This window comes from Leptopilina heterotoma, unplaced genomic scaffold, assembly GCF_015476425.1.
Source record: "Leptopilina heterotoma isolate Lh14 unplaced genomic scaffold, ASM1547642v1 Lhet_101, whole genome shotgun sequence".
Classification (NCBI taxonomy): domain Eukaryota; kingdom Metazoa; phylum Arthropoda; class Insecta; order Hymenoptera; family Figitidae; genus Leptopilina; species Leptopilina heterotoma.
In genome coordinates this window covers 918599-935451 of record NW_025110815.1, presented here as the reverse complement: position 1 = coordinate 935451, position 16853 = coordinate 918599, and the positions used below count along the sequence as shown (strand labels likewise).

Sequence of the window (16853 nt, the reverse complement as noted above, 5' to 3'; positions counted from 1 at the left end):
TTAAGGATAATTAAATCGAGACAAAAACGAATTAAAATAAATAAAATAAATAAAATAAATAAAATAAATAAAATAAATAAAATAAATAAAATAAATAAAATAAATAAAATAAATAAAATAAATAAAATAAATAAAATAAATAAATACAAAATAATGATGGAATAATATAGAAAAAAGTTCTAAATAATAAAAAAATTGAAATCAAGCTTTTTGATTTGATTTTATTATTATTCTTAAATATACAATCTTTAAATGACTAGAGTTTTGTTATCGTAATTTTATTTGTCTACATCGTCGCATAAGCTTCTTAAAAATTAATGGAAGACGTTTTCAGTCAATATAATTTTTGTAATCACTATAATGGATGTTAATTTGGTAAATAGTAGTCCCGTGGAATATAATCTTGCTTTGGACTAGACGCTTCGATTCCCAGTAATTCTCCCATAAATGCAATGTATGTGATAGCTAGTCGAAGTGTTTCGATTCTCGATAGACGCTTTTCGTAGGCGAAGGTTGGAACCTGTGAAAAAAAACAAAAAAGTTAGCTTATTTTTTTATTTTATTATTTTTTTCTGTACTCTAGATTAATTGTATTAGCCCAATGGGAAATGCCAGTGTAGTGCCGATGTTCACCACTGGCTTAGTACTCAGACGATTGTTCGGCGTAGTCTAGCCGAGCCTCGACAATTAGTGCTGGCGCAGTACAGAATTTTTGTTTCGCCAAAGCTTGGACAAGCCACGGCGGCAAGTGCTGGCTGAGTATAGAAAAATTGTTCACAACGCTCTTTGCCAACATTGCTTTTTTGACATAAACTTGAAAAAAATTATAAAAAAAGTTTATAAATGTTTATAAATATAAATTTATTAAAAAAAATTAATATTTTACTTTTCAGTTGTTCATTTTTTATTCTTATTAAATTTAATAATAACAATTTAACACAATTGTCTAATTTTGCAAATAATAAATTATTTAAACAAATTAAAATTATAAACAAAATTTAAACTTTAATCTCAATAATAATTTGGTTTCTATTAAAATACTATTATACTTCTTACTATGAATAAAAAATTATTAAAAAATTACGACGTAATTTAAGAATTACGTAAAATGTTAAATGCAATAAGTAAAGTAATTTAATTTTTAAAAATTTAGTTTAATTTATTTTATTTCAATTTATTATTTCTAACGTATCCCTATTTTTTTCTCATCTTTGACTCAATAATTGTATGTCTGAATGATACTGAGATATTAATACTTTACTGTACACATGTGTCGTTAGCATAGTGGTTAGAGCGTTAGTCTGTTAGTCCGTAGGTCATAGGTTCGATTCCCCTCGTCAGCAATTTTGTTTATTTTCATGGGTTTGCGATATTTCTAGATTCCAATCGTTAGGTACTAAAATATGAAAACCAAATGCACACTTACTGTAATTGTTTATTATTTAATTTTTAAATGTTATAAACAATTTTTTTCTACTTCATTTACTATATCCATTGTTAGTCTCCATCTTTAATACAATTTCTTTAAGAAGAGAAATATCTTATGAATAATAACTATTTATTAATATTATTTACCATTTTGTTGTTAAATTATTTATAATTATGAATTTGCGACTAATTAATAACAATACGGCATTTATTGCGGCAATATTCTCAGCCAGCACTGGTCCAGTGCTGCGCCAGCGCTGTCTGGCAGCACTGACAGACAGTACTTCGGCAGCGCCAGACGGCGTTATCATCCCAGTGCCATGCCAGTGCTGGCTCTCAGCCTTGCCGCCAGTGCTGCCAGTGCTGGCGCAGTACTACGCCAGTTGTAAATTTCCCATTGGGAGTAGTTGAATGTTTATTTCCTACTGATTTCTATTAATTGAGGAGTAAGAATTCGCTTATCAATTAAATAGTTTGTATTTTAGAAATTTTTAGTAGAAAACTGTTAATTTTTTTTGGAGCAAACTACTAAATGAAGGATAATTTATCTATTAAGTGAATGATTGTAAAATTTCAGTGTTTTAATTAACAATTTAATTTAATTAAGTTTCTTAATTTTTTTGTAGAAAATTCTCAATTTTCGCATAAGGAAATAATTTGCATTATTTCTATTCCTTATAATTACAATTACTTTTAATGAAATTAAAAGTTTTTTAAAAATAAAGGGTTATACAATAAATACAGTTTTCCACTATTAAATTAGTGATTTTAGAGTGATTAGTGGTTTTAGTAATTTTTTTGAACTTTCTGATCTTTTTTTTAATTTTTGGTTCTTCTTACAAAAATTACTTCATTTATTCGTGGATAGAGTATGGAAATATTTTGATATTTGTAATTTTATCTTCTCTAATTGGTTAAAATATATTTTGAATAATTTACCTTTCTGCGAAGTTTGTCGAAAGCTTCATTTAAATTAAACATTCTACGTCTCTCTCGAATGTTGGCTGCTCTTCTTTGAGACACGGTTGCAACTCTGCGTCTCGGTTTTTTTGACGATGATGTTGATAGATTCTGGCTACGACTATTTTGTGTGTAGCGACTGAAAAAAATTTCATCCTTTTCATTTAGGCTCATTATTATTCTCTAAATTCTAATCGTTGTTAACTAACTTTCTTGATTTTTATATAATAATTAAATATTGAAATAATATTTTCCAAATAATCTACGCACTGAAAAAAAATGTATTGGATTCAAATATAACCGCGATTATTTGTCTATTTATTGCAGATAAATATTTACTTGAATCAAATAATTTTTATTTAAGTCAATTAAATTGTATTTGAATCAATAATTTCGGTATTTGATTATTTGAAGCAAATACTGTTTGAAATAATTTTCCCTTCCATTATAATATTAATAAAAAAAATGTTTTTGATTTTTGGAAGATGATGGAAAAAAGATAATTGTTTTTCAATTTTAATTTTTTTCATATATCGTCTTCCAAAAATGGAAAAAAAAATTTCTTTAAAAATACGCAATTTAGTTAAGTCAAATAAAAATTATTTGATTCAAGTAAATATTTAATTGATAATAGTCTGAAAAGCTTGCTTACAAATTAAAAATCACGATTTTTTAGAAAGGAAAAATTTTTTCCTCCTAAGTTTAAAGAAGATTTTAATTAAAATATTGAAAATTTACTATAAAAGGGATTATAAATTATAAATTATGAATTAAAAAGCTATAATTAATCAAAGTACCTTTGATGTAAGAGAGCACAGGGTTGTCGATATAAACTATGTTCATTGACATGAGAATGGGTTGGTGGTGGTGATTGATATAAAACTGATCCGTCCCACATTGGATAATTGCTTAATTCACTTCCTACGTATTGTGACATCTCCGAACTTATTATCTGTCGAAAGAAATTTTTTTTTAATAAAAACTAATTTCATTTTTATTTTAATTCATTTTATTAATTAGTTAAATTAATTTTTTATTTTTATTGTAAAAAATTTAAATATTAATTTTATTTAATTAATTAATTTAATATTTTGAAAATTCATTTTTTAATAAAGTCTTTTTAAATAGAATTTTAAATAAAATTGTCGAAAAAGAAATTACGCATTTTGTTTAGCAAATATTATTTTTTGTATAAAATAATATTTTATATCTGAATTTACACGCTAAAAGAAATTAATTAAATCAAACAATTGATTATGTATGACTATTGTCTCTTTAAATTTTAATTGGTAAAAATGTTTACTAATTTCACTTAGTGACTTACTTTTTGCTTTAGAATTAGGAAAATTCAATTCATTTTACTAATAAATAGTAATTTCTACTAATTTATTAGTGAAATTTACAAATTCATAAGCAAAAAGTCATTCACTAATTTAATTTAGTTAACATTTTTATACTAATTAAAATTTAGAGAGAGCTATAAATATTTACGAGAAAGAAATATTTCATAAAAATATTTTATGTAATTTATAATAAATAAATTAATTAATTAATCAAATAAATTCTATATTCGAACTGATTACTTCACGTATTTAAAGCAAATACTTTTTTTTTAATTTTAAATTTATTTTCTTTGTTTTTCATTAAAAAATATTATAATCATTTGATTAAATAATTATAATCCCGTTTATACGAATAAATAAATAAATTATTAAAGAATTAATTCATTAGATAATTAATTATTGAATAAATAATTTATTAGCTAATTAAAAGTTTACTATTTTCTAGAATTTATTTTATGTTTGAATTAGGATTGCACCCCAAAGACAAATTTTCTCTGAATCAAATATAATAATTTATACGAGTTAAGCAAACGTATAAAATTATCTCAGAACCAACTAAATTATTCATTTGTTTTAAATACAAATTTTATTTGTCAAAAATAAAAGTTTCATTTGTAACAAATAAAATTTATTTGAAAGAAAATAAATTTTATACGCTTTCACTCTGAACTTTTTATTTTTTTTTTAATTGAACTTTTTATTCTTTCAAATAAATTTTATTTGGTAAAAATTGTTGGTTTCGAGTGAAAGTATAAATATATTTTAAATAAAAATTAATTGATACAATTATTTATTTGATAATAGTCAACTAATCAATTGAATAAATTAAGCATTTTTTTAAAATTAATTAATTAATTTTTGTTTAAATTCCTGTAGATATTAATTTTTTTTTCATATTTATATTTATTTTTATTCTTTATGTTTCTCATTGAAAATTTAGCGACTTACCGGTGCTTGATTTCCATTAATTTCCCACAAAGGTTCGGAGTAGTTCATATCCTGAAGTTTGTTCGTAATAATTGTCTTGTTGAAAAAATATTTTTTTTTTGTAAATTTATATTGAAAAATGAAAATAAAAAATAAAATTTAACACTGTTGGTCGAAAAGAAACAACCCCTTTTCCCGGGGGGGACGTAAAGAAGTGATGGATAAATATATTTTTTTTAATGATTTAAATTCTTTTTGAATGACACTTTTACTGGCACTAAAAATCCTAATCGACTGTAATCGGCGCGATTTCAATTATCAATGTGGTGCAAATCAAAATTTCGACCCAACTTATCTGGTGTGAAGGTACAAAAGAAGGGTGGGTGCAAAATTTCCTTGGCGAACGCCCCTTTTCACAGGGGTGTAGTCATATTCCCCGGGACAAATTTTTTACTTTGGGGTGGAGAAAATTTTTTTGAAAATTTTATTTATTTAGTAACTTTTTATGATTTTTTAAAAAAATTTATTTAACTTTAAATTATTATTTTTTTATTATTATTAGTATTATTATTATTTTTATTATTTATTCCTATTATTATTATTATTCCTATTATTATTATTCCTATTATTATTATTATTCCTATTATTATTATTCCTATTATTATTATTCCTATTATTATTCTTATTATTTATTAATATTATTATTAAATATTAATATTAATATTTAATATAAATTATCATATTCCTAATATTAATTAGAATTTTGTTCTGATTTTCTAATTAAATCCAGGCAGGTATTTTTTTAAACAACTTTTTTTAGAAGATAAATTAAAAAATACAAAAATACTTTATTAGTCATATTTTTTTTGAAAACTTTAAAAATTGAATTAATTTCTGTTTTTAGAAACAAAAGAAATTATTTGTATAAAATAACAAAATTCCTATCATAAAAGAAATTATTTTTTTGTTATTTTTTGTTTTGAAAAGAAAAATTATTAAATAGATATATAATTATTTGTTTAATTATTTATCTATTTATTTATATTACAGCCCCTTGAATGAAAAAATTTTAAAACGAAGAATTTTTTGATTATAAATAAAATAATTACAAAGTACAAAATAATAATTTCTTTCGTTGATAGAAATTGAAATTAATTTAATTTTTGAATTTAAAAAAAATTGAAGAATTACGAATTATTTTTTATCAAGATTAATTTTTCAAGTTTTAATATAAAAATTGTGCTTTTAGTTAATTTATTTTTTTTAATACAAATAATTTCTTTTGTTGATAGAAACAAATAATCGATTACATCATCAGTATTATTAAATAATAATTAAAAAAAAAGAATTTACAATTTACAAAAAATGGTAAAAATAAAAAATTATTTTTTGTTACTAGAATTAATTTCAAGTGTTGATGTAAAATCTAATTAGTTTATTTGTTTATTTATTCGATACAATAAATAAATATTGACGGATAAATTAAGTTTTTCCCGCGCATAAAAAAATATTTTTTTAAATAAATTTTTTTTTTCTTTAACGACATTAATTATTAATTAAAAGAAAAATAAAATTTTTTTTCATTTAAAAAATAAGGAATATTTATTTATAAATAATAATTGCAAGGGTGGGAAAATGTTAGTACGTCCCTGATTCCACCCTTAATTGTAAGGGTGCAAATGCACGTGCGCCAGATTCCTGCTTCGCGATTGGTTCTTCCGGAGAAGTAATAATTTCACCGTTGAGTCCATTGGCCAAATTTTCTATCGAAGGAGGTCTCTAAGATCCGCCTAGTTTATTATTATTAAAAAAATAATAACAATATTTTCATTTTTGTCTGTACATAAATTTTCAACAGAATGAGAAATTTATGTAAAACTCGAAAAATTTTCTACTAGTTCACAAAAAAATCAATTTTTCTTCTCTATTTTTAGTTTGTTTTACAATTATTTTTTTTTGTTTAAAGAAAATATTTTGAAATTGAGTGAAAATTTATAAAATTTTCCCTATTCTTTATTTTTGTTTTTTAAATATTATTTTGTTCAAAAACAATATTTTGAAATTGGAAATTTTTCTCTATTATTTTGTTTTCAAACATTATTTTGTTCAACGAAAATATTTTGAAATAAAAAGCGAAATGTCTCGTTTATTTTTGTAAATATAAAATAAAACTAAATTTATTTTTTGTTTGAGGAATAAACATTTTCGAACTAAATAAGAAATTTTTTGTTTGAAAGAAAATATTTCCAAATTTGAATGAGAAATATTTTGTTTGAAAAAAATATTTACGAATTAGAAAAATTTTTTTTTTCATAGGAAAAGATTTTTGAATTAAATTAAAAATTTATTTTTCGTTCCATTAGAAAATATTATTGAATTAAATGAAAAGTGTTCTGTTATTGACAAAATATTCTTTTTTTTCTTGAATGTGCACTAATTCTTAATTTTTTTGTTAAGATTGCAAGAAAATTGTATTATTGAATATTAATTGTTCTTTAATGTGCTTTTGTTTCGAAAATTTAGAGTGTTTTCTTTCTTTAATATAAATTATCATAATGTTTTTTTTTATAAAAGAAATTTATTAGATAAATGGTAATTAATTTGGGTAAAAAAAATTTCTTTTTGCTTTCAAAGACTAAAAACGTTTCATCATTAAAAATTATCATCAACAGTTTTTTTTCGTTTTTTTTATAACTGAAATTTATTAGATAAACGATATAATTAATGATGTTTCTTTAAATGTCAATTACATTGTACATTAAACACTAAGAGCTTTTATAGATAATTGACTAATATCTCTGAGCACTCTAAATTTCAATCAGTATATAAAATTATACTAAAAAATAATAAATATAAATAAATAATAGTTATTTTTTCATTAATCTTCAGTATTAATTCTTTAGTAGAAAATTTTTTGATTTTTCGTTAATTAACTATTATATTCAAAAAATTTAGATCGAAATTAATTAAATTAGTTTATTTATTTACAACTTTTTTTAACGATTTGCTACTATTTTGAAATCAAAAAACTATTCTCAAAAATTATAATCAAATTCTTTAAAACGATTCAATTATTTACAAAAAATATTCGAAATTCAATTATTTTCGATATCTAGTATTTTCATGAAATTTCGCAAAATAATTCAATTATTTTTTTTTAAAATTGATAATATTCATCAAAAATTGAATTGTTTGGAAGAATTCAATTATTTACAAAAAATATTATAATTTTTCCCAAGAAATTCAATTATTTTCAAATATTTTAATAAAATTGTTCGAAAGAAATCAATTATTTTAAATATAATTTTAATTAAATTTTTTTGAAATAATTCAATTATTTTGAGGCATTTTAACAAGAATTCAATTATTTTTAAAAATAATAAATTTCTTCTTGGAAATTCAATTATTTTTAAAAAATTCTAATAAAATCGTTGTCAAGAATTCAATTATTTTCATAAATAATAAAATGCTTTTTAGGAATTAAATTATTTTCAAAAAAATTTAATAATAAGCTAAACAGATATTCAATTATTTTCATAAAAATGAAATTTATCGCAGGATTTCAAATATTTATAATACAATTTTACAGGAATTGTTCGAGAAATGTAATTATTCTTAAAAATTTAATTTCAATTCCTCAAAAAAATCAATTAAATATAAAAAAATGTTTTCTAAAATTCTTTGGAAGAATTCAATTATTTACAAAAGTATTAGAATTTTTTACAGGAATTCAATTATTTTTAAATATTTGAATAAAATTGTTGGAAATAAATCAATTCAATTCAAGAAATTCATTTATTGTCAAAAATTTTAATAGAATTCTTTGTAAAATTTAATTATTTTTAAAAACTTTTTGCAATTCAATGATTTTTAATATCTACTATTTTCATAAAATTTCCAAACAGAATTCAATTATTTAAAAATTTTTTTGTAAAAATCTTCGTAAGAATTCAATTTTTTTTATGAATAATAAAAATTTCTTATGAATTCAATTATTTAAATTAGAATTTGCATAGAATTAGTCGATAGAAATTAGTTACTTAAAACTTTTTATAAAATTCTTCGCAAGAATTAAATTATTTTTATAAATATTTAAATTCTTCCATGAATTATTATTTATAAATAAATGAAATTTAAATAAAATGAATTTGGAAAAAGTCAGGAAAATTAAATTTAGAATGGAATTTTTGTCAGTTTTGTCAAGTGTCTAAAACGATTTTCTTTTTTGGTTTTTATTTTTTTTTTTTAGTTTTAAAGCTACTTTTTGATACTTTTTTAAAATTAATTATCTAGTGCGAAGTCTGAATAAGAGAAAAATAAAATCCTGGCAAGATCGAATTAAAACTAAAATTTATTTATATTTCTTTATTTTTATTTTGAAATTAAAATTATTTTTTAAAAACATAAAAAAGGGAGAATAAAATTTTTCCAAATAAAAATAAATAAGGCTTCCTTTGAGAAGAAGCAACAATTTTAAAAGCGAAAAAAAATAAATAAAATAAAAATAAATAGATAAATAAATAAATAAAATAAAATATAATTCTAGTTATTTATTTTTCTTTATATTTTATTTATACAAAAATAAACGGGACAAATTTTTTTTTAATAAATATTATTTTGCAAGCAAGAAAACCACAAAGAAATATTTTGAGAAGAAATTAAGTAATTAATTAATTAATTAATTAAAATAAATTCTGAATAATTATTTAAAAAAAACAAAAATGAAATTTAATTTAGTTGATAATCTTTTTTTCCTTGATATAAAAGAGGGAAATCATAATTGTGATATTAAAATGAAAACGTAATAAATAATCGGATAAATTCTCAAATGATAATCTCATGACAGAAAGAGAAAATAGTGGCACGTGCTGGAGAGAGAGTTTTGAAGGATCCAACACAACATAATGTTTGATTCTGTCTCTCCTCCTTTTCAATAGAGCTCCGAATTAATTAAATAGATATTAGCTAACTGGATAGTTTTGACGCCGAAAGAACGAATGCTTTGGAGTAAAGTGCCGTATAAGCATCGTGCAATTTTTGCGTGTCAAATCGGATCTTATTTGCTTGGCTAACACTGAGGGTGAATAAATTTATTAATATATATCTTCCGGATGCGATGGTCCACACACATATAATATGAGAGAGGGGAATCCTTGCATTCACTTTTGCCCTTTTCGTTCATTTCAAAACCCGAACAGATTTTCCGCGATAATCGTCCTGAGGATTCGTTACGTTTCATTTTACACGATTATGAATAGGAGTAAAAAAAATAACCATTTTTCTAACATTTTTTAGTCAAAAAGAATTTTTCCTCATTTTTTTCGGACTGAAAGTAAATTTTTATTTTTTTTTTTAATTTTTTGACTATTAGAGTGGAAGGGATGGTTCACGGTTATTTTTTGTCTGATTCGGATTTATTTGAATGTTAGTCAAAAGTCATTTACTAATTCAAAGTTTTTTAGTTTAAAAAAAAAATTTTTTTAATTTAATTTAATTTTTAATTTTTTATTTAATTAAATTAATTTTAAAAAGTTAATTTTCTCTACAAATTGAAATTGGTAAAAATGTTTACTAATTTGAATTAGTAACTTACTGTTTTATTTTGAGTTAGTAAATTTTACTACAAAATAGTCATTTTTACTAAATTATTAGTAAAAAACTTACTAATTTTCTAATAAATATTAATTTCTATTAATTTATTAGTAAAACTTACTAATTTTACTAGTAAATAGTAATTTCTACTAATTTATAAGCAAAAGTTAATTCACTGATTCAAATTAGTAAACATTTATATTTTTTACTGATTCAAATTTAAAGAGTTAGTGATTTTTACCAAAACTTTAGTAAAATGTATTTTTAACTACTAAATAAAATAGTAAAAAATATATTTTATTAAAATACTAAATAAAATACTAAAAATTAGTGCCAATTTTTACTAAATTTCAATTAGTAAATTATTTTTAAAAAAATTAGTCAACTTTTTACTAATTCAGATTTAAAGAAAACTAAAATTAATATTGAATCTACATTGAAAAAAATACCAATTTTTGTCAAAAATAGAAAATTTTTTTCTTGTTTTAAAGAAATCATTTGCTTTGACTTTTGTTTCTTCGATTGAAAATTAATATTTCTTTGATTAAAAAAAAATTTCTTTGATTCAGAAACAATTTATTTGTTTCAACAAAATTTTTCTTTCTAAATTAAAAAATTAATTTTTTGATCCTATATATCAATGATAAAATTCCTTAAAATTAAAGAATAAATTTCTTGGATATAAAGAAAGTTTCTTTGATTCAAAAAAATTTGTTTGATTCAAAAACAATTTGTTTGTTTCAAAGAAATTTTTCTTTTTAAATTAAAAAATTAATTTTTTGACTCTATATATCAAAGATAAAATTCTTTTGAATTAAAGAATAAATTTCTTGGATTCAAAGAAAATTTCTTTGAATCCAAAAAAATTTTTTTCATTTAAATACAATTTATTTGTTTCAAAAAAATTTGTCTTTCTAAATTAAGGAATTATTTCTTTGACTCTAAATATCGATGATAAAATTTCTGTGATTTAAAGAACAAATTTCTTTGATTCAAAGAAAATTTCCTTGATTCAAAAAAAATTTTTTTCAACAATTTATTTGATTCAAAGAAATTTTTCTTTCTAAAGTTAGGAATTACTTTTAATTTGACCCAATATATCAATAATAAAATTTCTTTAATTTAAAAAACAAATTTCTTGGGTTCAAAGAAAATTTCTTTGATTTCAAAAATTTTTTTTACATTGAAAAACAATTTATTTGTTTCAAAGAAATTTTTCTTCCTAAAATTGAGAAATTACTTCTTTGACTCTAAATATCGATGATAAAATTTCTTTTATTTAAAGAGCGAATTTCTTGGATTCAAAGAAAATTTCTTAGAGTCAAAGAAAATTTTCTTGATTCCAAAAAAATTTTTTTGATTTAAAAACAATTTATTTGTTTCAAAGAAACTTTTCTTTCTAAATTAAGGAATTACTATTTCGTTGATCAAGTAATAAAATTTCTTTTATTTAAAGAACGAATTTCTAGGATTCAAATGAAATTTCTTTGATTCAAAGAAAATTTGTTTAAATCGAGGAAATTTTCTTTGAACGAAAAATCCTTTTTTATTTAATAGAAAAAATTATTTTTAATTTTGATCCTATATATATATATTGTATGGAAAATTTCGTTTTTGGTAGTTTTTTCTTTTTAGGGAGAAAAAAATATGGAATTAAAATGATTTTTCTTCCGTGTTTTTCTTTTTTAAATTAACTTTTGATGTTGACATTTTCAATTTGAATTTTGTAGAAATCTCTCGGGGGTCTCTGTGAATTTCCGTGGTTTCTGTCCATTTCGATATAGTAATATAAGCGAACAGTAATAACTGCAAGCTGACGCTCTCGATCAATGCACGTAGGCGTCGGCGCTCCAACTCTCGCAAGTTATCCCTTTCTTTCAGCAAAAATATTTCTTTTTATCTTTTGTTTTGTGGAAATATTTCATTTTTACTTTCTCTTCCTCTTTTTGTTTTGGGGAGTTGAAATTTTTCATTTTTATTTGTTTTCGAAACTTTTTCCATTTTCTCCATTATTTTCGAATTTTATTTTGGATAATTTTTCAAATTTTTCTATCTTTCGAATTTTATTTTTGAAAAATTTTAAATTTTACAATTTTTTCATTTATTCTGGAAATTTTTTAAATTCATACTTTACTTTGCTTTTCAGAATTTTGCAAATTTTACATCTTTTGCTTGATCTGCAATTTTTTTTCTTCTTGAAAATTCATTTCCTTTTATTTTAGAAAATGTTTCACTTTTTATTTTGGAAAATTTTATTATTTCTATTTTTTGCTTTTTATTTTGTAAATTTATTCATTCTTACTTTTTTCACTTTTGTATTTTAAAACAATATTTTATTTTTCTAATGTATGTTTTCTATTTTTTAGATTTTCTATTTTTACTTCTTTTGCCGTTCATTTTGTAAATTTTATTACTTTTCTATTCTTACTCTTTTATTATAGAAAATTTGTTACTTTTCGCGTTTTGTTTTGGAAAATTTTTCACTCTAACAATTTTTTTCATTTTTTTTTTTTTTAATTTTTTCATTTTTACATTTTTTGTCTTCTCTAATTGAAAATTCGAAGTTTTTCCTCGCAAGGATAGAATGATAATTAAAAAATTTTTTTTCTCCAAAATTATAAAGAAAATAAATTATTTTTTCTTTTTTAATTTAATGAATAAGTTGATATTAATATTAATAAATAAATTGTTATTAATATTAATAAATAAATTGTTATTAATATTAATAAATAAATTGATATTATTATTCATAAATGAAAATAATAATAAATAGTAAATTCAATTTTAAATAAAAATGTTGACAAGTGAATTTTTTCACGAGAGAGGAGTAAATGACAAGAAAGTTGTTTCTTTTCAAAAATTTTCTTTAATATTTATAACGCTATAATTTTTGATAGACGTTGATTCAAGTAACTAACGATTTTCTTCTTAGTAATTGAAAAAGAAAATTCTTTAAGTAACGTGGCGCTTAATACGTCTTAGGCATTTTATTCTTGAGCGCAATTTATTTCCTTTTTAGATGCAAGAATTTATTTGATTTTGATTTTATTTTCAATTTCATTCGAATTTATTGTCTAATAATTTAAAACTTATTTTTCTCTACTTTTTTTTAATCGATTATTATTACCTACTAATTAACTACTAATTAACTCAACTAGTTTTCTTAAAATTACCCAGTGTTTTTGTAGATCAAAAAAATTTTCCTACTTTTGTACTTTATTTTTTTTTCCTATTTTAATTATACCCTAGAATTTTACAACAAAGTTTTATTCATTATTTTACAGCGCGAAAAATTGGGTTTTTTTCCATATAATTAATTTAATTTTAATAAATTTTAATTTAATTATTAATTCTTAATTAATTCACTTATTAAAAATTTCATTAACTAATTATTAATTTAATTTATGTAATATTTCAAATTATTCGCAAATCTTGAGGCAATAATAAAAATTTCTAATTTTATGATTTAAATTAAGGAAAATTAAGGAAAAAAAAATAAATCGTAATTAAAAAATTATTTCTCGCATCTAAAAAAGAATTTATAAAATTCTAAAAACATACCAATCGTTAGTTATAAATCGACGTTTACCAAGAATGAAAAAAAAAATAAGAGAATATTACATAAGTACAATGTCGCACTAATAATTATACACCTGTTATAATTATTTGCCTGACAAAAAAATTATTTATATTTACAATAAGATAAATCTTTTTTTCTTTATGCCTCGTATAAGTACAACTCTAGAAAAATACAAGCTTCTGTATACATTTTTTTTTCTCAATATATTTAAGCGTCTCTCTCTGCACCTGCATATGGCTGGCAACGATCAATTATCCTGACAATTGACAAATTTATTCAGATTTCGCAATTTTTTGGGGAAAAATACTCTTATTTTTTCAAACAAAACGAATTAGCAGAGGGATTGACATAATATGGGATAAGGGAAGGGGGAGAAGAGAAGAGAGAGAGAGTTTATATTGCAAGAAGTGCACACGTGTTCACTTGATCTAATTCTGATGCGCTTCGAACAATACTTCAACCCTAAGTTTTTGATGCCGCAACGGGGTCACGCCTTGTCTAATCGTTGACGATATTATGTATCTCTCTCTCTCTTTTTTGCTATATATATTTTGGGGTTTAGTAGCATTAAATATGGCTTTTCGACTGTCCCAAATCTCTCGACGCTTATTACTCTAAATTTGTTACATTCAATGAACTATGACACTGGAAATTTCAATTTTTTATTTTTTTTTCATCCCTCTGAATATTATCTTCACTTCATTTCGTTCAGTGGAAACTAAATGACTTGCGGTTATTTTTTTTTTTTTGGTTTTCTACTTTTCTTTTTTCACTTTAACAAATTTTAGTCGCTTTTTTAATGTTCGGCAATTTTTTCACAACGTTGGTAAAGTTGACAGCATTTACAATAAACGAATGTTTGAAAAAAAATTTTGTTTCTATTCAAATTTTGTGCTGACAAATTTTCGTGATAATATTTCTTTATCAACAATTAAAAAAATATTTGTAAACAAAAAATATTGATTTGTAAAAAAAAAATGTGCAAAAAAAATATTTTTCTCTAAGAATTCTTTTTCTAATTTACAATTTACAGTTAAAAACGTTTTACAAATTTCATTTTATTAAAAGTAAATTCCAAAATACATAGTTGAATTTACTTCGAAATAAATTTAATAATTTTTTTTTTTACTAAAATTAAACTTTAAAAATCAGTAAAAGTTACTTGAGAATAAATTTTACTAAATTTGTAATAAATTTTACAATTTTTTTTATTCAAATTTATTTCAAAATAAATTTTAATTTTTTTTTTTTACTAAAATTGATTTAAAAAAAGTGAAAATTTACCTCGCAATAAATTTTACGACGACTAAAATAAATTTAACGATTTAATTCCCCTAAAATTTAGTTTGGAATAAATTTTACAATTTTTTTTTATTAAAATTTACTTCGAAATAAATTTTATTAATTTTTTTTTTTACTAAAATTGACTTAAAAAATAGTGAAATTTACTTCGTAATAAAATTTTTAATAAAAAAATGTTTGTAACAATATTTCTTTATCAACAATTTAAAAAATAAAAATTTCCAAACAAATATGAGTAGAAAAATATTTTTTTTCTTGCAATCGTTGGATCATAAAGGATGTAAATTTTACCCACGTTCTTCTCACTCTATATCAAAAGAAAAAAATTGCAAATCTGTGAGATCTTTTTTTTAATAAGAATAAATACCGCAAATTTACTGTTATATAAGTTTTTGTGTCAACATTAAATTTTTTCTATTTTTGTTTCTATATTTAAACTATCTAGGTAAGTTGATTAAAAACGGACGATTCGTAAAAGGAAAACAAATCCAATTCAAAAGAAGGAAAAAAAACAATTTTCTACAAATTATTTTCGTCTGATGAGTTTTGTTTGAAAAAAATAATTAAATTGAAAACTAGCCTCTATTATAATTGACACAGGAAATCGTTTTTACAACCATATACTTACAAAATATATTTATACGTAATACTATTTCTCTTGTTTTCGTGTTAATTTTTCATGCGCAAAATTACCTACGACTGATACGAATATAAAAAATAATACATTATACATTTCTAGGAATGTTTTCTTTTTACATAGTTTAAAGCACCAAGCAAATATTTTTATTATACAATTTTTTTTTCTGTCTCATTGTTGTTCTTTATTTTTCCCTAAAGGCGTGAACGTCAATTAATTAAAAAGTAGACGGAAGAAAAAAGTAAAAGAAAAAAAAATTTGGAGTAGTTTTAAATGTTTGAATAAAAAATTTAAAATATTTGGAATTTCGGAGCATTTTTTGAGAAATTTGTACTGTTTTCGAAAGAAATTTTAGCTGATTTTTATGTTTTACTTCAAAAATTGTAAAATTCATTTTAGAATAAATTTTACTGTGTCCGAAATAAAATTTACTATTTTTTTTTGTTCAAATTTACTTAAAATTAATTTTTATTATTTTTTTATTCGAATTTACTTTGGAAACAAATTTTACTAATTTTAATTCTGAAAATTTACTTTAAAAATAGCAAAATTTACTAAGGAATAAATTTAACTATTTTTTTTATTCAAATTTACTTCGAAATAAATTTTACTAATTTTTTTATTCGAATTTACTTCGAAAATAAATTTTACTAATTTTCATTCTCAAATTTAATTCAAAAATAGTGAAATTTACGTTTGAATAAATTTTCTTAGGTTCAGATTAAATTTTACTAAGTTCTGTATGAAAATTGGCTTCAAATACAATTAAATTAACATCGAAATCAAAAAAATTAACTTCAAATATTCAAATTTCCTCCTCAAGTAGTAAAAATTCTCAGAAAATGTAGAAAAATTAAAGATAGTTCAGATTTTACTTTGTAAACAGTAAAATTACTTAATATTTTTTTGCCTTATTGGTAAAAAAACGCAGTGAGAAGAAACGATAATTATTTTTCGATTGTCAAAATTATAAGAATAATTATAATTTCCCCTTAAATATTTAATAAAAATATTAAATCATTTTTTCAAAATTAAATTTTAAGAAAAAAAAAACGTTCTTCGTTTTTTGCATTTTTTTTCAATT

The 16853-nt window shown here is 21.3% G+C and overlaps 1 protein-coding gene across 1 annotated transcript; it reads right to left on the bottom strand.

Moving 5' to 3' along the window:
• Positions 1-201: 201 nt before the first annotated feature.
• On the bottom strand, positions 202-4989 carry LOC122500099 (protein Fer3-like). Its single transcript, XM_043608831.1, has 4 exons — positions 4680-4989; positions 3186-3340; positions 2368-2527; positions 202-520 (listed from the first exon to the last, which is right to left on the bottom strand). Exons 1-4 carry the CDS (start codon positions 4725-4727, stop codon positions 368-370), a joined length of 516 nt encoding a protein of 171 aa, XP_043464766.1. The 5' UTR covers positions 4728-4989; the 3' UTR covers positions 202-367.
• Positions 4990-16853: the final 11864 nt, after the last annotated feature.

What these genes read in the sequence shown, in the direction of transcription:
- LOC122500099 (XM_043608831.1), bottom strand. Translation starts at nt 4,727, where the DNA reads ATGAACTACTCCGAACCTTTGTGGGAAATTAATGGAAATCAAGCACCG. An exon ending in TGTGCTCTCTTACATCAAAG is followed by an intron (nt 2,528 to 3,185) that starts GTACTTTGATTA and finishes AATTTTTTTCAG; the next exon opens with TCGCTACACACAAAATAGTC. An exon ending in TCGACAAACTTCGCAGAAAG is followed by an intron (nt 521 to 2,367) that starts GTAAATTATTCA and finishes TTTTTTTCACAG; the next exon opens with GTTCCAACCTTCGCCTACGA.